General features: G+C 34.7%; 1 protein-coding gene across 5 annotated transcripts; it reads left to right on the top strand.

The window, feature by feature from the left end:
- The first annotated feature begins 335 nt into the window (after positions 1–335).
- DCUN1D5 (defective in cullin neddylation 1 domain containing 5) lies at positions 336–25246 on the top strand. 5 transcript variants are annotated; one of them, XM_010953185.3, is made up of 8 exons: positions 338–748; positions 2839–2930; positions 7821–7891; positions 8299–8390; positions 21074–21182; positions 21268–21372; positions 22973–23075; positions 24903–25246. In XM_010953185.3, exons 1-8 carry the CDS (start codon positions 663–665, stop codon positions 24956–24958), a joined length of 714 nt encoding a protein of 237 aa, XP_010951487.2. In that variant the 5' UTR covers positions 338–662; the 3' UTR covers positions 24959–25246. The 5 variants fall into 5 exon arrangements, with proteins under 5 accessions (XP_074229055.1, XP_045371340.1, XP_010951487.2 ...); XM_045515384.2 differs by lacking the exon at positions 2839–2930 and having other exon boundaries at positions 337–748; XM_045515386.2 differs by lacking the exons at positions 2839–2930; positions 8299–8390 and having other exon boundaries at positions 731–748.
- Positions 25247–25606: the final 360 nt, after the last annotated feature.

Raw genomic sequence — 25606 nt, 5'->3', positions numbered from 1 at the left:
TTAACGTGAGGTTACCGCGTGGAAGAGACCAGAAGTGAAACTTAGTTTACTTTACCAGTTTTTTTTTAAATTTTAACGTCAACTGCAGAGTATTACTGGATTCATAAGTAATTCTGAGGCGCTGACCATCAGCATTAGGGCGGAGTGCAAAGCTTCGTATGGAAAGGTCGGGATACCCTGGACAACCAAAGGCGGTCAACCTGCCAATAAAACTCTGTATCTCCATTCGCGGCCGCCCGACAGTGCACCCGACCCGGGCGGACAGTGGCCCGGACCAACCAGAAACGCTCCCCTCCCGGCGACCGGCTCTGCGCTTGCGTCACTTCCGGCCCCGGGCGATTCGCATCCGGGTCAGACTAAGCCTCTTGCTCTCCTAGTCAGTGACTGGTGGAGGTTCCGCGCTGTCCGCGTTCTCTCTTCCCGGTGTGACCGAGCCGCAGCGTCCAGCGGCGAAGGCGTACCCGCTGCCTCGAGTAGAGGAGGGCGAGGAGGGGACCTGGGAACGGGCAGCGGCCGGACTGGGTCGCTCTGGGGCGGGCTGGCGACTCTGCTCCTTCGCTTGCTGCTGTCTCTGGGAACCGGGTGCCAGCACTGAGGAGTCTTCAGCGGACAGCGACCCCCTTCCCCGGCTCCCCTGCCCGCCCTGCCGGGGAGGGCGGAAGATGCCGGTGAAGAAGAAGAGAAAATCCCCTGGGGTGGCAGCAGCCGTAGCGGAAGACGGAGGCCTCAAAAAGTGTAAAATCTCCAGGTACCACCTTCCCCCACCCTTCAGTCTTTCCTCCTCCTTTGCTGCAAGAGGAAAAGGAGGCGGGCCGGGGCTCGGGGCTCGGGCTGGGGAGAGGGGACCCCCCTCTCGGATAGACCTAGGTGGGAGGTGCGGAGCCGCGCGAGTCTCTGCGCCCGACTCCACCTCGTGTTCGATGTGTGCGCTGGCGCCTGCGAAGGGACTCCAGGAGTCGACTCGCGTTGGAGTCTACGTGCCAGGGAGGGTGGGGAAACAGGGAGTGTGTGTGCAAATTGCCCTCTTTCCCCTTACCCCCAACTCGTTAATCCCTCCCCCGCCTGCCTTCTAGACCTAAAAGTGAGTACAGATCTATGCAAGGGTCGCTTCTAGAATTTCTTTGTAGAGCACGAGGAATCTTGACCTGATAACTGCTGTGGGAATGATAGAAAGAAAAGCTCCTTATGCTGTAATTGGCCTCTAAACTTAGTATTTGGAATGGACTGGTCGGGACGATCCCAGCAGGAGGCCTTTAGATCGCTGGAATCTCATTTTCTGGAAGTACAGTGCCTCCACCTGCCCCAAGTCCTTAAGTGCAGAGTTGGAAAGGCCCTGCGTGCGTTTTATTTTCCAGCCATCAGGATGCTGTTAGCTCTCAATATAAATATTAATAGTTTGAGAGCTATTGTTCTCTTTATCTTCTTGGAGAAAAAGAAAGCAAGGCAGAGCTGTAGTTTTTTTTTGCTCTTTGATCCCTCTGTAGCATGTCATTGAGGCATTACAGCAACACATTATGCTGCAAAAAAATCATTTCAATTTAGGTGTGCGAAGTGGGTTTTTAAAATCCCCTTATTGGATAGCTGTATCAGTGGTTGGCACTTAATGTAACAGCTTCAGATGCTACCATTGAAAGAAGACTGTAGCCAGCCAGCATTATAAAGAGGAGATGATAGAGATCTCCTTTAAGAGAGATCTGCTTAAAATGTGAGGTAGGTGACTTGTTCAGTCTGCATCATCCTTTTTGTAATTGGTTGAATTTTTTTCTTCATTACTGTGTTTGAAAAAGAACCCAAGGCTATTTCTTGGCCTGTTACCGTGAAAGGGGCTGCTGTTTTCTTATACCTCTTGGTAATTCATAGAATTTGGCAGTTACTCCACTACCTCATATTTTTATGAAAGAAGCAAGTTGGTTTTTTATACTTTAACTAATAGCACATCTAAAATGTATGATATATCAACATTTTAAAAATTAAGCACATTAAAATAACTGAGCAGTCAGTATTATTAGAACTCAGGTGATACTTTGCTCTATCAACTTAAAATTTTAAGTATGGAACCCTTATTTTACATTACATTATTTAGTTGCAGAAGTTACAGCATTGCTGCGTCCCTGGTAGTGTAACTGAGATCCTTGAGAAAAGTTTCTCTTAAGTTCATTAAATCCAAGAGGCCATTTATGAACTTCTCAGCTTTTAATGGTTTTATGAAAAAGATAAACAGACTCTGGGATTAATAGCTTTGGCCCAATTTTTGGACTGTTATTGTCTATTAGGTTTTTTTTTTTCCTTTTTAATCTGTGGAATCTTATATAGCCTTAGGTACTAAATTATGTTTTATCTTTAAATATTCATTAAAGCTTAATAGATGATAAACAACTTTTAATATATAATACTATTCTGAAATACTAATTCACTGAGTATCAAACTATACTTTGTACGATTCATTTTCGAATTATATGCAAATGTGATTTCCATGCAAATCTGCAGAAGAATCACTATAAAGATTTATACCTTCCCAACTACCAAGCCTGTATAGAGACCATTAGGTTGAACTTCTGTGTGGTCTTTTGAAGTCTGGGGGAAGTAATTTTAGTGATATTTTTGGAATTTGATAGTGAGCAAAGTAGCATTTGGGTTTTTTTTAGTCAGAAATCTTTAAATATGGATTACTGTTTCAAATTGCACATAATTAACAACTCCAGTTTTTTTTTTCTGTAACACCAACTGTAAAAAAAAATTGCTTTGTTTAGTTTGAATTGAAGTAGTTCATATTGAACTTAGCTTTTCACTGAAAGTTGAGACTTGATAAAATTCTTAGGCATTTGTGTGTTTTCTAAGCTATTGCAGATCCCAACCCCCTGCTAGACTAATAAGTGGAGAGGAACATTTTTCAAGCAAGAAGTGCCTGGCTTGGTTTTATGAGTATGCAGGTAATGAAATTAATATAAGAAGATATCAGTCACATGCTTTAAAACGTTTTTTGGTTCATTTAACAAATTATTTATTGCAGGCCTGCTGTGTGTTAGTGCTGTGTGCTGAGATCAGAGTCAAGACTGAGGTTTGGGGGTAGACTAAGAATTTGGTGCCCCTTCAGGCTGATATTTCTGTAAATACATAATTCAGTATATGTTTAGTGGGAGAGGTGAAGTCTGTTTACTGTTAATAAAACTTGTGAACAGGTTCACTTACTGGTTTACATCCACTGGCTATAGTAGAGTTGGTATTCTGGAAAGCAAAGTGTCTAATAAAACATTTTATACTTTTTATAGTTCTTGTTTTTCTTTTCAGTTTTCTTTTGAAATTTTTCTGAACCATAAATTGACATTTTCTGGAACTTTTGGGAGACATGGTAAAAGACTTAAAATTCAGAGATACCATTTCATTTGCACAGCATATTTACTCTTTTGCATAATTTCTATTTAGCCATTTACTTCTTCTAGAGATGCTATAATAAATAAGAAAGTAAACACACTGATATTAGTACAGCCTTGGAAGTGTCAGGAAAAGCTTTTGAAGAAGCTAATTTGACTGAGGCTAAATCCTGTAAGTGGTGGATGAAAAGCTCTAGGCCTAGGGAGAGGCTGTAGTTTAGAGGTAAAAAGTCAAGGCCTGGAATGAGATGGATGAGTTAATATGAAAAAGAACACTTGTTTGCCATTTATTTCTAACTTCTTCATAAACTTACATGAATTTTTTTCCCCTCAGAATGATTTAGTTCTTTTGGAATTACTGATTTTACAGCCTTTTTTCCCCCTTCTCCTAACTTGTTTCCTTTCTTTTACATGCCTACCTGGTTGGGTGTGTGTGTGTGGCTGTGTTTCTCTCTCTTTTATCACTGTCATTCTCGGAGTATTTAAATGTTTAACATAATACAGTGTATATGTAGTCATTGTCTTATATCTAGTGCTAATCAAGTTAAGGTCTCAAGTGTACTCTGAATTTTAGGTTTAGGCTAACTGTGTGGAAAATAAGACTATCTTGGGCGACAGTAACTTCATTTTTGGGATCAGCTGAGTGATCCCAGCTTGAGAGATCCCAAAAGTATAATTTAAAAATTGTTTAGTAACAGAACGGATTCTTTCTAGACCAGAAACACTGCTATTACTGGCATCCCAAGACAACCACTAACCCAAATTAAATAGAAGGAATTCATTTTCTTTTGACCTCCATTTACAATGTTGACCCAGTATTTAACATGCCAGTTTTACTGGTATGTATGATATGATATATAGAATCAAAAAGTCACTCATTTTACCTTTGGAGGTTACTAGGCACCATAAGGTTTAATTAGTCATTTTTTTTTTCATGATTACTTGCTTTACTTCTACTGGGGACTTTCCTGGGTAGCATAAGATTCAAACATTTATTTCCTGTATTTGCATTTGGCTAATTACATAATTTTCCCTTATGACCATTCTATTAAGTAGGCGGTGTTACCCTCATTGTATAGATGAGAAAGCTGAGGCTTAGATCAAGTAATTTGTCCAAGATCATACAGTGACAAGAACCAGGATTCAAAGCTAGGTTATTCTGATTATAAAGCCTGAGCTTTTAACTACTACTGTCCTGTAATGATTATTATTTTTTAAAATATCTGCATGGCAGCTAGTTTTCTTTTTACGAGGAAAATATTACTAAATGTACTTGAGGTTAACTTAGGTTCTGTCATTCACTGAATGATTCATATTTCTGAGCACTTATGTGTCAGGCCCTGTGCTGAGTGCTGGGAATGAAATGGTGAACAAGTCAGACAAGATCCTTGCCCTTGGGGGACTTGCCTTATAGTGGGGAAGACAATTACAGATTGTGGAGGATTATAAAAGTAATAAACCTGGTGTGGTGCAGGGATAGAAAATAGAGAGTCTGAATGGACTTTCAAATAAGGCGACTAGGGAAGGCCTCTCTAGAGATTTCTTCGGGCAGAAGCCTAATTGACAAGGAGGAGCCAGTTGTTCGCCAAAGAAACAGTAACTGGGATGTCCCTTATTAAAATGGAGCCGATAATTGTGCCTACTGACATAATGCCGTAAAGCACTTAGCACTGTACCTGGTATACAGTCTGAACTCATTAAGCGTTGGCTAATATTGCAGCATCGGATTTACTGATCATGTGTTTTTACAGTACTGTTCCAGGATTAACAGTACAGCTCCTATGTACCTTATGCTGAAAGTGCTGTGTCATTCATTAAGCAGCTTGTTTTTCTTGAGCATCTGCTATGGCTGGCATGGTTTTAGGCACTGCAGATATAGCCAGAAACCTTTCTTACGGTTATTAAAAAAATCAGAAAACTAACTTTTTTCAGATTTAACATTTTACCACTTATCTTGTTAATATAATGTTATAGGTCACGTGTGATGATGGTTTTGCCCTTTCATAAGACCTCTCATCTTGAGTGATATTTACATTAGCAAGGATTCAGTAATATTACTAAATAAAAGCATAGGAAGTGGAAAGGTACTTTTAAAGTCTTAAAAAGAATACAAAAACAAAGGGGAGGAAGATAGACTTCTTAAATCGAGTGAAAACCTATTTTTTGCCTGAAGAGTTAGTTAAATTCAGCTCCAGAGGTTTTACCCTGGGAGTAGTTTTAATGGAAGAGTTTGTTTCAGAAGTATAATTAATGTTGTGCAATCTGGGGAAAAGAACATTGGTATAGACCTTGTTTTAGATTTAGGTTGTTGCGATTTGCATTGCTTTGTGAATGTCACGTGACATTTACAAAAAAGTCTTCTATATCTTTATATAACATAATTTAACTTGATTCTAATCAAATTTTTATCACTAACTAATCTCCCATTATCTAGGGAGGCTATAATTTTATGACAGCAACTGATATTTCTTGACATGACTCTTTGGCTTTCTCTTCTCATTACTAATGATGACAGCTTTGAGGGCAAGTCTGCTTTCTTGTTATACTAGAAAAATTTAGAATCATGCCTTAATCTGTTTTCTTCCATTAGGTTTTTAATCTGATTTTTACTTTCATCCAAACCACATGTAATATAAAGCTGCACATTTGGTTATTGTTATATTACATGATAATATTACAGCTTAATATTACATGTATGCTTTTAAAAAATTATGTAATTAACACATTCTAATATAAAAAACCTCCATATATATTAGGAAGTGAAAGTGCCCTATAATTACCTCCCCTTCACCTTTTAACACCTCAGTGCATAAATAGGTGCAGTATTTATTTAAAACAAAAAATTTTTTAAAAGTTTTGGTTTCAGACCATGTGTTAACGCCAGCTTAACACCCTGGACCTCGTCTAAAACAGTTTACTAGTCACTTACTGGATGGCTCCATTCTTCTATTAAGAAAAACCATAGGACATTGGCTTCATGTTGTGCTTATGAACTAATGATGGCAAGGTCAGGTGCCACCTGAGCAGTCTTGGGCTAGTCTGTGACTTACAAAGCTGGAGTATTTTTAGTCCTTAACAAAGGAAAACAAGTTTCTCTTGGCTACTTCAACAATGACATTGTAAGATTGTATTTTCCAAAGCCAAGTATGGTAAACAAACTTCTATCATATTTCATACTGTTTTAAAATTTGTTTTTGACTTTATAATTGAGATATATTCGTTTTAGGTATGCAACATAATGATTTGGTATATGTATATATTGCAAAACGATCACAGTAATTCTTAACGCGCTATCACCACACATAGTTACAAATTTTGTTTTCTTGTGGTGAGAACTTTTAAGATTTACCCTCTGAGCTGCTTTCAAATATGCAAAACCATACTATATGTTACATCCCTTACTTACTTATTTTATAACTGAAGGTTTGTACCCTTTGACCATCTGCATCCATTTTGCCCACTTCTGCCAACCATCGTTCTATTCTCTGTATTTATGAATTTCACGAGTTTTTTTGGATAGATTTTTTATACGAGTGAGCTCATAAGGTATTTGCTTTTCTCTCTCTGACTTCTTTCACTTTGTATAATGCCCTCGAGGTCCATCCATGTTGTCACAAACTTGTTTTATCCAGTCACAAAGGAGACCTAGCAATGATGTTATTACTTTACGGGAATCTGATAACAAAAAATAAGAAAATACGAAAATTGGTGTACTGACTTATATTTAGTGTTACTGAGGGGAAAAAATAAGAAAAGTGTCTAATTTTTGGAAAAATAATAGAAATAGCTAATTGAGGGGTTAAACTTTTATTTCTACATTAGGCTAGCATAATGCTAATGCTTTATTGTCTATTTTAGTACCAAGATGATAAGAGAAATATTCCGGAATCTGAATGTAGTAATTTCCTTAAGTCGTCATTTTCATAATATATCTAAAATATTAAATTTTACCTGGGTATATTTCAGAAGGGTAATGAATGACCTTCTATTTTAGTAAGAAACACATACTCTTCTCTGTTTACTGTCTTGGATTGTGGGTTGATACTGGCACTGACACATTCTAGTAGAATGAGAAGCTCAAGCCTTCTTATGCTTATTTATATTCACGCATGGCCAAAAATTTTCTTCAGAAAGGGCTGTCAATACATGTCTTTTTAATGGGGAGGTTCAAGTTATTGTACAAACTAGTGATTGATATTAATACTGCTTTGTTTTTATTTCCTTAATTATAGTTTGTATTGTGGTGTTCAAAGAGTATCTCAGAAATTTTAAATTTCAAGTTCAGTAGCAAGTATTTATACTTTATCAAAAATATGTCAGAATTCAAATTCAGTTATTTGCAAAAAATTTTATGCTGTATTCATAGATGCCTTTAGCACAGTGGCTTATGTTTCATGTTTTATGTTAAATTATAACAATAAAATATATAAATTATTTTTGTCTTTGAAGGTCCTGATGAAGTTGTAGGGCCAGAAGGAATGGAAAAATTTTGTGAAGACATTGGTGTTGAACCTGAAAATGTATGTTTTATTCCTAAGTAGAATGGAATACAAATGGGGTATAGCATATTTATAAATTTTGAAAATTGGAACACATTAATCTTTTAAGATTTTATTTCTTCATGAATATTGTAGATTTTCATTTAGGATATTTTTAATCAAGTTAAGTTGGGTACGTGTTCTCTTTCTTGATGCAAATGTCATTTGTAACAGAGTAAGAGAGATTCTACCTTTGGAAACTTTTAGAACTTTTTGCTTTTAAGAAATTGGCCCATCTAAATTTCTTTACAGTTAAGAATTCCAGAGATTGTACTCTTTAATAGTTGAAGGATGGAAATGGTTGTATAAAAATGCTCTCCGTGATAAATATAGACATGATTATCTCTATGCTGACTTTTCCCCTATCCTTTATGTTCTGTTCTTTCCAGATTATTATGTTAGTTTTAGCGTGGAAATTGGAGGCTGAAAGCATGGGATTTTTTACCAAGGAAGAATGGTTAAAGGGGATGACTTCATTACAGTAAGACATTTTTTTAAAAAACAAATTTGATGGCCTATTTGAAAATCTTAATTGATATTTTGTGCTTCGTAATTTTCAGGAGTAAGATTTCACCTTAAAACTATCAAATTGGTTCTCTATATAACAATCAGTTTGGGATTGACAAAATTTATATTGTGGTTTTTGGCAAAATGAACAGTTACCCATTTTTCCTATTCTCTAATAAAGAACCTAAGAACCTGTTAAAACTCACTGACTCTCTAGGTGGGCGAATTAGAGGTTCATGATCAAAGTTATATATTCACAGGATGTGTGAACAATAAGGGATTTCCTTCTCAGAATATAGAATTCTACTATGAGAGGAGTTTGTTCTTTTGGCAGTTCTAAGTTCTGAGGCCTCCTCTCTCTTCAGTTTTATACTTGACTTAAAAAAGGAATTTGAAGAGAATTACATGACACTTTGATTATGTCTTTTTTGCCAGTGACTCTCATACAGAACAAAAGTAGAAATGTTTAGCTCCCCTGCAACTTTTAGCTGTTTATAGTTGTATACTTTCAGTTTAAGATGCTGCCTTTGATCACTTTTATAAGTTATAAAATTGCTTCTTTATAAAAATAATTTGATTTTGGCTTTCCAGAGTAAAGTGTGCTTAGTGTTAGAATCGGTTAGTAATTATGTGTTAAGTTTTTATTATGTCATGTTCCTAATGTTCATGCAGGAAGTTATTAATAATCAACATTCTAAAATAGTTAGAGCAAGCATTGATTTATAAGATTTTTGAGCCAAAAACTGGGAGTTAATTAGCCATGTGGTTTCCTGTTGTGATTATGCTTCTATTAACACACTTAACTTTTCTTTACTCCTTGTTTGCCTTTCCTTAAATTTCAAAATACCTGATTATTTAATTGTATTTGTTCATATGGAACTTAAATGATAAAAATTTAGTATAAAATTTGGATTTTCAGTGTCTAATGCTTTGTGATTCTCCTTTTTAACTAGAATTAATATATAGATATTTATACATATATTATGTTTTATTTTGTTTAATGTAAAAACCTTTGCTTATATGAACCAAAGTATAATTTCTAGGATAGAACATAAAATCAGCCCTCTCACTTCCATTATTTGTAGGTAAGATGAGGAGTCTGAGACTCAGGGAGGTGAAGAAAATATTTGCCAAAGTTTACATAGTTCCTTAGTGGCAAAGCTGGGACCTAGAATTTAAATTTCCTGACTACTAGTCTACCACGCTATACTTCCTACTGTATCATTCCTTTGTATATACATTAGCATTCTTTATAAAGTAGAGGCCAATTATTAACTTTTTAAATCATAGTATTTACAACTAAGGCTGAATTCTACCATTCATCTAGGTGTCATAACATGCCAGATTAAAATAATGTTGATTCTGAAATTCTTCGAGCTATTCCCCACCATTTAATTAACGTTTTAGAGAAAGATAAAATATACAAAAGAGTATGCAGAGAAAATAAACTAGTTTCATATAGCTTAGCCTGATTTACTAAAATTTGTCGGTTGTCGCACGACTCGTTGATTGTAAGACATTTTATTTGGCGTTGTAATTGCTTTGCAGTATTGTACTGTTCCTACTCCTTTTTTTGTATATTGGTTTTTAAAATATTACAGCTAACAAGAGTTTCTATATTTTTAAAGCAAAAGTTTCTAATTAAATAATTATGTTTTTGAATAACTTGATATAAAAAGCCTTTGTATAACAGAAATATGTAAACACAAGGCATTTCTAGTATTTATTCTTGAATAATTAGCAGCATATGGCCTTGGATGTATGCTAGGGAAATTGACTAACCCATGAACATGTTGTTTATAAAGCACATCTTTCTGGTAGGAAGTTCACAGGCTATACAAAATAAAAGCAATTATTTAGCACTTAAAATTGACCCAGAGGTTTCTGTTTCATTTGTTATCCTCTGCCCATCTGCCAAGAACTCTATACTGTAGAGTCTTGAAGCTCCTAAAATTAGGCAACCACTCTTGACTAGGAAGATAGCTTTTTTTTTTCCCCATGATCTAGATTGCTGTGTGAAGTACAGAGTATCTTCTCTTATTTGGCTAAGTCTTATTACTCTCTGAATCTTGTACAAGACTTGCTAGGAATAAAACAGTTTAAAATATAAACCAAGGGAGACAAAAGAGTCTATAAAAGTCTTAGTTTTTTTTTAAATTTGAAATTGCCTACTATACTTGGTTTTATATAATAATCATAAAATGTAAAATTTCACAAACTTGGTTCCTTTTATAGGTTTTTCATATTTTTAGGATTTAATTTAACCTGGGCATGATTATCTGATAGTTCCTAAGTCATTTTAGTGTAGTTATCAGTTGTTTCAAATTAATTAATTTTAACACTCAGAAAACTTCAGTAGAGCTCTGTGAAGAGTAGAAACAGTCTGGTAGTTAAAACAAACTATGGTCAAGGATAGCAGACTTTTTTTTTTTTTTTTACATTTATTTATTTTAAAGCTGTTATTCATATAAAACTTCCATAACTGAATTGTCTTTCTCTTTTGTTTGAAGGAATTTATGGGTATGAATTTATATATAATTGGACTAGAATGCCATTTTCTAAGTTTCAGGGATTGTAACTGCCATAAACTTTCCAGGTATTTGGCTCTGTGTTGTTATCATCATCATTTAATAATAGTCAAATTCCCTTTCAAATCGTATTTAATTTAGTAGATATTTACAACAAGCACCTGTTTTATGTAAGGTACCGCTTACTGGTGATCACAGTGAAGCATACAACAGAGCTCCTGCCCTTTATTTATGTTCTAGTAGGGCAGGCAAGGCATTGCAGTGCTGTACCCGCAGGTGGAATGTGACAAGTGCTAGAGTAGAAGTACGAAATACTATGGAAGAACAGCTGCTCATGAGGTTAGTTTCAGCTGAGTAGACAGGAAGAGGGAGCCTTTACTATAGGTGTGGCATTTGAACTGGACCTTGAATGATTAGGATTTTGATGGTTGAAGATAAAGGATAATGTTGTTTCAAGAGGAAGTTCTGAGCAGGCCTTGAGAAAGGAAAACATGTCTGGTGTGTTAGAATCAAAAGGAACGTAAAGAAGATCGACAGGATAGTTTTAAATTCCAGGTAGTTGGGATGATGGCTACGTTATGCAGGGCTTTAGCTAGTGTGTTGAGAGAGTTTAAACTGTATGTTTTAGCTTGGGAAGCCATCAGAGATTTTTGAGCACAGGAATCATGAAGGATTTGGGGAATAGTTTTCAACAGGGGAATTTTTAAAAAATGTTTTAAAGTCATAGATTCTTTGGAAAACCTTATGAAAACTGTGGAACTTATCCCCATTAAAGATACACATTTGCTGCTACACACAAAATGTTATATATGGATCTTTTTCCTTACGTCTATGGATGCAAGATTCCAAGGCTGCTTGAAAATTTTTATTCCCGTGCACTTTACTGGAGTGGAGAACTTCCTCATATCTACTAGCTAAAAGTTTGGTGTTGGAGCAAGGGTGATGTTACCATGCTGTTAGAGAAAATTGTAAGCATGGAACTTTGAAAAGACTATACTTGATTATAGTGATGAAAAAGGCAAAAGGATAGCATCTGACAAGAATGTTAGTGACTAAGCTGTCTGCTGGTAGATTACAAGTTGTGCGCCTTCCGGTCTCCATATTGAGCATTGGACTTTGAAGATTAAAGGCTTGAATGGCTTCATTTTCTTTAAGAGAGAGGAATGTGGATCATTTATACAATTTTTTTAGTGGAGGTGGAAGAATGGAGTGGATTGGATGCTATGGTGTGTGTGTCGTATGACTATCATTCATTTAGCATTTGGGACCCAGGTACTAATTGCCATTAGTATTCTTCCCCTCTGTTCTCTCCCAAGGTCATCGTGCTAGTTTAAAAATGCCCCCTCTGCACATTTCCAAATAACCCCAGAGGTGGATTAATTGTATTGTTCTGGTCGATAGACCTGATTCATAGAAAGGTCTAAACCCATAACTCTGATTAAAATTCTTCCTGTTACACCTCAGTGTGTCACAGCTTACTTACTGGGACTTTCTGGTTAAGGAAGAGAACCTCACTTAGATCTTATACATAAATGAACATTTCTTTTCATTTTAAAGGTCTTGAATGAAGCAGAAATTCAAAATCCTCCCTTCGTAATCAAATGTTTGGCAATACTCAGGAAATTAATTCTCAAGTCCTAGTGTTCAAATGTAAACCCATTTCCACTCATTCTAACTGCAGTGGCCTTGGAGAGTGCTATCGCGTTGTGCCAGTGTTCATAAAATCTGTGGTGTTACGGGAGTGTTACTCAAAAAACTATCTGTTGCTTTCCATACTACACTAGTTAAGTATGCATTACTTTTTAGTTCAGGGGAAATACTCTTTCTAAACTTTCCAAGTTATGAGGTGTCGACATTATTAACTCTTGTTGAGTCTATTTTGCAGCTAGATTAACTATAAGAGTTGTGTTGTGTTAGTGACTGCTTGGGTACGTTCACTGGCTTTGCTAGCTCCATTCACAGTCTTTATGATGTTGGTAATACATGTGGAAGTCTGTGCTCTTGTTTATTTCACTCTTCTCCAAGAAGAAAGCATTATTTGTCAGTTGGTCTATTAGTTCCTTTACTGAAGATTTAGATAAGCCATCAGGAATGGTATGAAATTGTTTGGACAGAGCCACTGATGTGTAGATGATTTTTAAGCCATTTGCCTTTTGAGCATATCAAGCTAAGAACTGTGCTATGCATTTAACATATGATTCTCATTTAATCATATGGTTGTCTCTTTCTGTTTTTGTGGTTTTAAAATGAGGAAACCGAGACTGGAAAAGGTTAAGTAACTTGCCTAAAGCCACATGAGTGGACATAGAGAAATTGGAATTTTAACTGGTCTCTGTTTGATTTGAAACTTCATTCTTTATCTCTGTCTTAAGCTAAGATCACATCCTAAGTAATACTGTTGCTTTTTGTACCTAAGGAATGTAAAATATTTGGGAAATAATTGTAATTTCTTGGATTCTCTAGAGATTTGTCAGTCACTGTTTATGTACTATAGAGTTTTGTTTGAACTACAGTTTTCCACTAACTTTTCCCCAGATAGGAATTTTGAAACTTTCTGTAATTAAATAAATATATCATCTACTTTGTGGTTTATTTTTGATAGTCATACTTTTATTTAACAAATAATTTTGGAATACTTCTCTATGCCATGTTAATGACATGAGACTTTCAAACTCCAGTGGTAGTGAGAGAAAGAACTTCTGAAAGTAGGGCAGCATCCTTTAACTTGTTTGTCCTCCCGAAGCTATTAAGTAAGTCAGTCTATTAAGATTGTGCATGAGATTTTGCTGAAAAGCTGCCTGAGATTTTGTGTGAAAATGTGAGTCACATCACTTTAAAAAAAAATGTGAAAAGCACTGTTTCAGGAACCTACAAAGCTTTAGAAAATGAGGCCCCTACTTAAGATAGATCAGGATAGGGAAGGGAGTACATGTGACTACTTACTTCTAATATTAGTACCTTCTGAACATTCTCAGTTGATAACTCTGGAGATATTGAAGACTTCATGTCCCAGTTTTCAAACACTATTATAGCAGCATATAATGTGAGAATTTGTTTCTTTTGCATGTTCTTCTGGTAGAAAAGTCAACTGCATTTTCAACTTTAGAAGAAATTTTGCACTAATAAAAGCCACATATTGAAATAGTAATAAACTTCTAATAAATGGTATGAATAAATTTTTCTTATTTCTGCAGGAAACATTTTGTGAACTCACTCATAAGAAACTAGGCTCCAGACAAATGGTTAATTTTTCCAAATTTTGATTTCCATTTCTGGCAATTATGGCATCCTAAATGTGCAAACAAACCATTTCTCATGTTAAACACTTAAAATATTGGATAAAAATTAAAACATCTTTTAAAAAGCATACCTGGACTTCACCATAAATTAAAGAAAATAATCAGAGGCCATACATTGTTAAGATTTGGTGATTCCATAGGGATCTATGGAGCTGGCATTTACCCTGAGAATACCTAACTGTTCCTATTCACCTGGGATCTGGCCATTAAGCTGTCATGCATGTTGGGAACTGGAGACAAATTGCCAGTGCTGGTAGGGTGAGAATCAGATCAAAAACTCCCATTAAGTCAATTGATGACAAACCTGCCCAACAGATGGAAACTTGATTGCTTGGACTTGGTTTTGCATACCACTAGGGGCAAAGGGCTTCTACCTGAGAGAATTCCTAGTCAAAGGCTCTTTGTCATGCAGATTTAGGGCTGGAATTCATTATTTGTATGACACAATTCAAAAATGTATTTTAGAATTGTTCCAGGTGATAGTACTCCCATGGGTTAAGTGGAGCAATTCTTCTGCACAGAAATGCATTTTAAACAGAAGCCTCAATTTCTGCAGAAAAAAGTTTGGTAATCATTAATTTTAACAATCAGCAATCACTAAACATGTTGGGAAACATCTTAAACTTCAAAATCAGAATCTTTAATATGCTAGTATTTTGAATTATCACAGTCTCAGTATAAAATTACAAACTACATTTAATAATGTTTAAAGAAAAAAGGAATGATCTCAGATGATCAGATTTCAGATAATTAAGCTTCTAAAATTATAAGTATAAAAGATTTAAAACTCAGTAGATGAGCTACAAAGGAGACAGCTGTAGATAAAATGGGACTCAGTGGTCTGTAATATCTGAAGAAAATAGGAAAGAGAGGCTAAGAGACATACTGGATAAAGTGTTTTTTTCACTATTGAGTTTTGAGAGTTTTCTCTATATTCTAGATTTAAGTCCTTCATTCTAAGTGTTGTTTGCAGATATTTTCTCCCAATCTATAGCTTGTATTTTCTTCCTACAAGGACTTCTGCAGAGCAAAAGGGTTTTTGATGAGGTACAGTTTATCGGGTCTTCCTTTTTAGGTGCTTCTAAGTGTAAGAGTCTTTGCCTAGCCCTACATCCTGAGAACTTCTGTCTGTCGTTTGTTTCTAGAAGGTTTGTATTTTTACATTTTGCTTTTAAATCAGTGATGCATTTTGACTTGATTGCTTTAAAAGCTATGAGACTGGTTTTGGTTTATTCCTTTTATCTATGGATGTCAACTTGCACCAGTACCGTTTGTTGAAAAAGCTCTTTCTTCCAATGAATTGCTTTTACTCTTTTGTCAAAAATTGGTTGGACATATTTGTGTGGTCTCTTTCTGGTTTCTCTGTTGTGTTCTGTTAATCTGCGTCTTAATATTCTTCCACCGCCACATGGTCTTGATTACTGTAACTATGTACTAAGTCTTGAAATCAGGTAGACCGATTCATCTTTTTTCAAAATTGTTTTAAGTACTCCAGTTTCTTTGCTTTTCATAAAATTTCAGAATAATCTTTTCTATCTATAAAAATTTTTACTGAGGTTCTTGCTAAACTGCATATGAATTGGAGAATTGACATCTCTACCATTTTGACTCTTCCAATTCGTGGAAGATAGATAGGTCTCCATTTTTTTAGGTGTTAAGTTTTCTTCATCAGTCTTACGTAATTTTCACATACAAGACCTGTACATGTTTTGTAAGAGTTAACCTAAATATTTCATTTTTATTTTGAGCGATTATAAATAGATTGTATAATTTCAGCCTCCACATGTTTGTTACTAATATATAGAAATACAATTAATTTTTCTATGTCCTGTATCCTGCGACCTTGCTGAACTCACTTACTCTAAGATTTTTTTTATGTGTATTCCTTGGGTTTTCTACATAGACAATCATGCCATATGATTATAATGTGAAATAGAGACAGTTTTATTTTTCTACTGATCTATGTCTTTTGCTTCCTTTTCTTGACATTGCATTGGCTGGAACTTCTACTATGTTGAATAAGTATGGTGGAAGTGGGCATCCTTTTTTGGTTCCTTATGTTAGAGGAAAAATGTTAATCTTTCACTACATGAAGTGTGTTACTGGTAGGTTGTTTGTAGATGCTCTTTATCAAGTTGAGGGAGTTCTCCGCTATTGCTATTTTTCTGTGAGTTTTAATATTAGAATAGATGTTAAATATTTTAAATACTTTTTCTGCGTTAAATCATATAATCATGTAGTTTCTTTCTTTTTTTTAGCCTGTTGATATGATTACATTGATTTTTGAATATTGAATCAATCTTGCATACCTGGAATAAATCCCACTTGGTCATGGTGTGTAATTATTTTTATATACTGTTTAATTCTATTTGCTAATATTTTGTTGAGGATTCATGAGGGCGATTAGTCTGTAATTTTATTTTCTTTTCCTTGTTTATTGAGATGTAATTGACATATAACATTATATTAGTTTCAGGTGTACAACATAATGATTCAGTATTTGTATATTTTGCAAAATGTTCACCACGATAAAAGTAGTTAACATCCATCACCATAAATAGCTGTAATTTTTTTTCCTTGTGATGATTTTTTTTTTTATACTGTCTTTGTGTGGTTTTGGTGACAAGGTAATAACTGGCTTTATAAAGTGAATTGGTCTTCAGAGATTGGTGGAATTCTTCATTAAAACCATCTGATCCCATAGATTTCTTTCATAGTTGTTTTTGTTTTTAAATTTTGAATTCAACTTCTTTAATAGTTACAGAACTACTCAAATTATTTAATATTGTGAGTGTTGTATTTTTTTGTTTTTCAAGGAATTGGTCCATTTCATCTTAACTTGTCAAATTTGTACCCTTTTGTTATCTGCAGGTCTGTAATGATATCCTTTGTTTCATTCCTGATATTGGTAATTTTTGTCTTCTCTTTTTGTCACTCTTGGTAGACACTTGTTGATTTTATTGATCTTTTCCAAAGAATCATATCTTTGTTTCATTGATTTTTCTCTTGTTTTTCTGTTTTCAGTTTTATCAACTTCTGCTCATTATTTGCTTTCTCCTGTCTGCTTTAGGTTTATTTTGTTCTTGTTTTAGATTCCAAAGGTAGGAGCTTAGATTACTGATTGAGACTTTTTCTTTTCTAATGTATGTATTTAGTATAATAAGTTTTCATCTCAGCGCTGCTTTGTGTCTCACAAAATTTGATGAATTTTTTCATTTTTACTCAGCATTGAGACTTGCTGTCAATGGATTATTTAGAAGTTGCCTGTTAGTTCCTGAGTTTTTGGAGATTTTGCTCTTATCTTCCTGTTATTTCTAACTTGGTTTCATTGTGGTCAGAGAACACGTTCTCTGTGATTTATATCCTTTTTATCTGTCAAGGTTGTTTTATGGCTCAGGATTTAAAAGAATAGGTATTTTCTTGCTACTGAGTAGGATGTTCTATTAATGTCAGTTAGATCGTGTTGACTGATGGTGGTGTTGAATTCTTCTGTACGCTGATGTGATGTCTAGTTCTGTCAGTTGCTGAAAGGGAGGTGTTGAAATCTCTAACTGTAGTTGTCGATTTGTTTCAGTTCTGTAAGTTTTTGCCTCACATATTTTGCAGCTCTTTTGTCTGGTGCACACATTTAGGATTGTTGTTTTCTGGGTGGATTGACCTTTTATCATTGTGTAATGTCCTTTCTGTTCTGATAATTTTCTTTACTCTGAAGTTTACGTTAGCTGATATTAGTATAGCCACCCCTTCTTTCTTTTTGATTAATGTCTATGCAATATATCATTTTCCATTCTTTTACTTTCAGTCTGCCTATATTGTTATATTTGAAGTCAGTTTTTTCTAAATAGGATATAGTTGGGTCTTCTTTTTTTTTTTAATCCACTCTGCCAATCTCTGTCTTCTAGTTGGTATATTTAGACCACTTACATTTAATGTAATTATTGATATATTAGGGCTTAAATCTGCTCTGTATTTTATAATTCAAAAGTTCCATTTGGTTCTTTTTTTATATATTTCTTTCATTAGATTTTTTAATTCCTTGCTGGCACTTTCTATCTTTTCATTTGTTCTATTGTATTTATGATAGCTTATTGAAGCACTTCTATAATAGCTACTTTAAAATCTGTGTCAAGTAATCCTAAAAACATCTTTATCATTTCAGTGTTTGTATGTATTGATTGCCTTTTTGCATTCTGTTTGAGATCTTGGTTCTTGCTGTGGTGAGTGATTTTTTTTTTTAATTGAAACCTGAAGATTTGAGCATTATGTTATGAAAATCTGGATCTTATTTAAGCCTTCTGTTTGAGCTAGCTTTCTCTAATACCATTACAACAGAGAAAGTTGAAGTCACTATCTCATTACTTCCAGATGCAGGTAGAAATTGAAGTTTCTCACTCTTCATACATTGACATCCAAGGAAGGAAGTCCCCATTACTGTTCAGCATGTATGAGTCATAGGTACCCATTAGGCCTCCACTGATGCTTCCTTATTTTCCATGAAGCTCCATGGACACACTGGGATGCTGGTCTTGTTCCTTCAGCGATGGAACTGCTTGCTTTTGGCTAGAGGGAGAGCAGGGGTTTGTTAGAATTTTTTTTTGTCTGTCTTCATCGGCATTTCCGTTTTGCTGACTCCTTCAGCTTCAAGTCTGGGATAGAGGAGGCAAAAAGGAAACCCAAGGAATACACTACTGTACTGTCTTCCAGAGGACTTTCAGGGTCTCCTTATGTTTTATACATAATGTCTAGGGTTTTTAGTTGTATTAGCGAGCGAGGGTGGGAAGAGAACGTTTACTTCATTGTCCTAGAAGCAGAAGTTATTTCTTTTATCTATTTTTTATTTATTATTTTTTTTGTATCTGTTTTTTAAAAAGCAAACCTTCTTTTGTCCCACTCTGGTTAGTGCCTCTGTCCCACTCTGGTTAGTGCCTCTTTTCTCTGCTCCATTTTAGAACCAGACTCTTTGAAAGTACATATTTCCTCCAGTTTCTCTCTTCTCATTCTCTCTTAAATCTATTCCAATAAGACTTCTATTCCTACCACTCCTCTGAAACCAGTCTTGTCAAGGCATCATTTACAAGTGAATAATCAAACTAATAATACTTACAAAACTGTGGCTGGAGCTAAATTTGTATTTAGAGGGAAATCTGTAGCCTTAAATGTTATGTTAAAAGAGGAAAAAAAAGCCTAGAACCAAATGAACTGGTATCTAATTTAAGAAGTTAGAAGTAGGATCAACCCAAAGAAAGAAGACAGGAGGTAAAAAGATGTCCAGACATTAGTGAAATAGAAAAAAGCTACAATTGAGAGAATTAAGACATTCTGGCAAGGTGATCAAGAAAAATAAAGAAATGGCAAAAATGTATAATACTGCATATTAGAAAATGTTATAAATATTTTAATTGGCATATTTAAATAAAACTATATGTGAAATAAATTACCAGAAGAGTATATAAATGACCAAAACTGATTCAAAAGGAAATAGAAAATCTGAATGGGCTTATAGCCATTAAAAATGCTGATTTAGTAGTTAAAAAGTTTTCTGTCCTTCAACGAAAAGGCCCAGGTGATTTTTCAGCTGCTGAGTTTGGATAAATCTGCATTCCAGTGTTCAGAGAACTTTTCAGAAAACAGAAAAGGGGTACTAATTCTCATTTCACTTTTTTTTCTTTTGAGGCTTATGCTGTAAGCTTGTTTAATAAAACTAACAGAGTGTGAAAGAATGGAATTTACAGGCCAGTCTCTCTTATGAACATAACAAAAAATCTAGCAATGTATAAAACAGATAACATGACCAATTTGGCTTATCCTAAGAATGCAAGATTTAAGCAACATTAGAAATTTATTGAAAATATTTATACCTTAATAAAGCTATAAGTAACTACACATCACATTGTTGATTTAGAATAGTGCAAATCTTGGTTAAATCTGAGAATGCTAGGTGTCTATGTGATGAGTACTAATTCAGTTTGAGTAGAATACTGTTTGTCACAGTAGATGATGATGGTACAGCTAATTTGATTGAAGGGAATCAGATGGTCTCAGGGCACAATGTGAGTTAGGTTTTGATGAGTAATATTTTGTCAGAATGTTCAAGGAACAGCATACCAAGTGGAGGAAATAATATGTCCTACAGCATAGCGATGGTGCTTGGGAATGGTAAGTGAAATATACCTAGATATACTGGGACCTGGCAGGGGATGAGACTGAGGATCTGTGCCAATTGTGAAAGGCTTTGTCTGCCTTGCTTCTTGCTAAATAGTGGAATATGTTAACCCAGGGAGAGTCAGAAAGCAGGAACTACTTTTGAGCATTCCATCTATTTAGCTTCTTATGTTTAATGTCTTATCTTTAGAAATAACTTGTTTGCATTCTTTTGTACATGTACCTTATTTGAAGTTAGGTGCTACCACTGATTTACCTTGATTTTTTTTGTTCACTAAAAATGCGGGAATCTGAATTATGGCTGAACCACTAATATGATGTATTAATTTCCTCTGGGCTATGTACTAAACTTTTAGAACCAATCATGACTAATCTCTTTCACCAAACAAACATCTCTTTTTATCAAATATTTGTGATTTTATTGGAGTTTTTTGATTGAGTTTTCTTTTTTTTTTTATTTTAAGGAAAGTTATTGGAGTGAACTTGCATTGATTGCCAGGTTGTAGATACAAGGCAGCAAGTTTGTGACTCTAAATTTCTAAATCAGAGAATTTTAAACCTAAATTAACTTCATAAATGTGTCTTTTTTTCTTTAATGCATTCCTTCTAATTCCCAAAGATGCTTTTCTTTAATTTTCTTAATTATATAATATGTGTGGTTTTTTAAGGTGTGACTGCACAGAAAAGTTACAGAACAAATTTGACTTTTTGCGCTCACAGTTGAATGATATTTCTTCATTTAAGAATATCTACAGATATGCCTTTGATTTTGCAAGGGTAGGTGGAATTTCTATGTTTGTAATTTTAATACTTTTTTAATCTTGAGACCACACTTAGGAAAATCTTTTTACTTATATTTTAGGATAAAGATCAGAGAAGCCTTGATATTGATACTGCTAAGTCTATGTTAGCTCTTCTGCTTGGTAGGACATGGCCACTGTTTTCAGTATTTTACCAGTACCTGGAGGTATGTGTGTGTTATTATTTTAAAAACAATATTTTAAAACTTAATCTGATTGGAAATATACCTTTAATTGAGGAAAAACAAGTAGATTTTTAATGCTGTGCTTTAAAAAAAAAATCTACTTAAGTGGTTGAAAATTTGTTAAAAATGTGTACAATCTATTGTCAGTTTTAGACATGAGTTCATGTTCATGGATATATTCTGTAGGTAAGTTCTTTTTATTCCATTCCTAGTACACCCCCTGACTCCCCCCAAAAGATAAATAAAAAAGAAATCTTTGAGAAATACAGCACAGACGTTCTTCATGTAAAACTCATTTCTTGGGCTTTTGATAGCAGAGAATTGATACCAGTGCACAAATCTCAAACTTGTAACTCGGGTTTTTTCCTTACACCAGCTCTTAAGCTGAAAAAAATCCATATAAGAGAACCAACTGTAGTATTAAATCATAAGCTTAATCTAAAGAGTTAGAATAAAGCTTATAATATTTTATGTTCACAAATATGAGAATGTACTTAAATGTACTGATTACTAAAAAATGTATGCTGAATTTATGAGGAAAGTATTCTTTTAGAAGGTTTCATCACAGCACCTACTATGCATGGTGGTTTGAAGAAGTTACTGTCCTTTTTCCACTGATTTATTTGGTTTTCTTTCTGTTTTTGTGCTTTTTATTTTCAATTTTTTAGTATATTTCTCATCATTTCTTGAATACAGATGCTTTTGCTTCGAAAATAATTTTTCATGAAGCTGACTGTTTATCACAGTGAGCTCTCCAGAGTAGTTTTTTTAAAGCTTGTGATAAGAGACAACGGTATAAAAGGGTCTTACGTGAATGAGTTCTTTGTACACTTAAATCTTCAAGCCTTAATAAAGTAGATTGTTTGGTGGATGTTATCAGTCTTCCTCATATTAGTAGTTTTGGACAAAAATAACAATGTAAAAAAATATTTCCATTTGAGATAACTGAGTATTTTCAAGTGCTTGTTATGTGGAGGTTGTTTGATATACATTATCTTTTAAAATCTTCATAACACCACTTAAAATTATGTTTTATCTCCACTTAGCAAATGAGGAAAGGGGTTCTGTTGTTAAATAACTTTCCCAAGGTCACTCAGTTAAGTAGCTGAATTGGGATTTGAACCCAAGTCTATACCGTTTCCATTGTCTCCAAAGATGCCAACTTCAAAATGTGGCTAACCAGTAAATCTTATTCAAAGAAATGATCCAGTGAGAAGCAGCAAGGGGGAACTTACTGGAAGTAAGAAACATTGTATAGGTTAATCTCTTTGGCGATTACACAAGCATATCAATTGGTAAAAATTAAAAAATTATTGAGTCTTACCCTTTCTGTTAGTGCCCTCGATGCCCTTGTTATTCCTCAAAAATGAAAGAAAAATAAAGATAAAAATAAATTTGATGATGTTAACATCTAAATGCCCCTAAGATTCTCTTAGAAACACAAATAATTTAAATAAAAGTGGAATAAATGTTTTAGGAAAGACTAAATCACAAAAAAGATGTTACAACTCCATGTATTGAAGTTAAATCCTAATGAATAATGCTTAATCTATAATCCAAATATTTATATCATTTTCTGCAGCAATCAAAGTATCGTGTTATGAACAAAGATCAGTGGTACAATGTATTAGAATTCAGCAGAACGGTCCATGCTGATCTTAGTAACTATGATGAAGATGGTGCTTGTAAGTATAATACAATGTTTTCCTCTCAAAATAAAATTCTTAAAACTATTAAATGAGAATATGCATGTGTGTCGCTTTACCATAAAGGATTTAAACTTCTTTACAGTAACTTATTATTTAGTCCTGTGGGAAGTGTAGGGGAGGCAGGTGAGGAAGGCAGAGAGCTTAGATTGAGCAGTATTATCAGTCTGTGCTAGTAAATGAAATATTTTCAGTTCTTCAGCAGCAGAGCATGATAGCTAAATTTAAACTATAATTTCTGCATCAGGAGGCTAAAATTCTCCTTTATTCTTGCCTTCCCTGGCATTTCCTTATGTAAGAAGAGTGCAGTCATGATTTAAAAAACAAGAAAGCAGAATATCAGCTATAATAGCAAAAGCTTTATAAAGTTAATAGCATAATAACCCATTAAAAGTATGGCAAATAAGATCGGAGCCAATTCTCTTGGAAATTATTGAGTAAATAGGTAATGAAATATTTACAGTTTTTCAGTCCTTCACATTACAATAGCTGTCCATACTCTTCAGTGGATAGTCCAGAATGCATAAAACAGATCTTTGGAGTAATGGTAAATTAATTAGATAAGCCAAATTCTCTAGAACCATGCATTTTTTTTGTCCCACCACCAGTTTGGTTGCATGCATTGTTTTCATGTTGTGAAGGGTTACACAGAAAAGATACATTCCTACAAATGTTAACTGAAATTACGAACTTACCTTTGTGACACCAAATAAATAAAATACCGAAGAAGGGATTACTTTATTTCTCCGTATATATATTGTATCTTCCCCCAACAAAATGCTATAAAATTTAATATTTTAGAAATGACACCTTGCCACAGTAAACTGGCAGCCCAAGGACTACCTATGGCCTGAGATGTGTATTTTCATGTGCATTAAAGTCAACATTATAACTGGGATTTTCTGTAAAATTACAGCTTCCAGATTTGTTTGCGAAATTAGAAAATCGTGACAAAACTGTACCTGAGTTCTTTTATAGGAATTAGGCTGGAGCCAGGTAGTGGTTTATGTTGGACTGGCTTTCAAGTTTGCTGGCCCACAGAACGCCAACAACTAGGTTGCTTTTCAGCTGTCAGTTATTATTACGCCAGCCTGCTGGTTTCCATACAGCGTGCTGTTTTCTTAAAGTCTATCAAGAGCCAGAGAAAAAGCGAAACCACCAGAGGGCTGTGTTTTAAGAAGACTAGGGAAAGCATATTTCTTTGTGGCAGTGAGTTCCTACGTTGACAAAAAATAAACAGTGAGCTCATTTAAATTGCCTACCTGGTTTCTGTAAGTCAATGAATTTGAACCCCCTGCATTATAAAAATAGCTTTTTTCAGTAGTTCTTAAGTTAGGTATTTATTAAGCACTTGCTTTGTATTCAGATTTATACTAGGTCCTGTTACTAGAAAAGTATAAGTCTCTAATACAGCCACACCTTTAACAAACGTACCCACTTCTTCATGAGGTAGCAGAAATACTTCCTTAAGCTTTTCAGGTTGTTTAATAATTAAACAGCAGAGTTCTGTGGGCAGTTAGGAAAAGGAAGAGGTTAATATTGACTTAGTTATTGGAGAGTGTTCATGAAACACTTAAACCTTGAGAAGGAGCTTTCTACAAATATCTATTCTGAAAAGTCCCTTATGTCCAAAAAGAAACAGCTCAGAAAGTACCCATTAATTAGAAGAGGGACGCTGGAAGCAGAACACCTGGGGAAGGGGAGGCTCAGTCCTGTCAGCATCACAGCTTGTGGGAGGTTTGTTTTTTTATAGTTGGAGAGGTGAATTCACACAATTCTAACAAAAATGATTTCTTCTATTTCTAGGGCCTGTTCTTCTCGATGAATTTGTTGAGTGGCAAAAAGTTCGTCAAACATCATAGCAAGAACTATTGTGAAGAAAATGCAAACCTTTTGATTTCCCACGTGTGTGCAAGCGAAATGAGACGAGGAAAAAAAAAATCCAAAGGGTGCATTTTCATCCATATGAAAGACTTCTCATAGTACTTTTTTTTCCTTTTTTTTAAAGGAAGTTTTCTTGTTACATGTGATGGGCATTGAGCCACACCTCTTCTGAGACTGAATATTGAAGTTTTTGTTTGGAGTTATGTTTATAACATTTATTTCAGAACAATAAAGATTCAGATTTGTGACAAAGGCCTTAAAGTGAAGATGTCCCTTGAGTGTCAGAGTGGTATTTATTTTTGTAAATTTTAATTCTTGAATTTTAGAGGTCTGCCATACCAGGAATTTGTGGAATTTTAAAGATTTTAAACAGTCTTCATATTTGGCACTGTAGTCTGCTGATGGTATAGCTCATTATATTCATCTCTGCACGATTAGAAAGAATATTTATTGGCTTTGACTTCTGGGATGATTTTCTGATGCAGCAAAGAAAATACATTTCTGGGTATTAGAAGTGCTCCAACTTTCAGCTTTAGTGTTCTGTAAAAGCTGCCAGTGTCTTATGCACATACTTTATCTGAAAAGTTAGAACTGGGAAGATTCTGACCAGATTTTGTTTTCTGATC

Source organism: Camelus bactrianus, chromosome 10 (assembly GCF_048773025.1).
Source record: "Camelus bactrianus isolate YW-2024 breed Bactrian camel chromosome 10, ASM4877302v1, whole genome shotgun sequence".
NCBI lineage: Eukaryota > Metazoa > Chordata > Mammalia > Artiodactyla > Camelidae > Camelus > Camelus bactrianus.
Note: the sequence above shows the minus strand (reverse complement) of the source record. Positions and strands in the feature narration are given on the sequence as shown.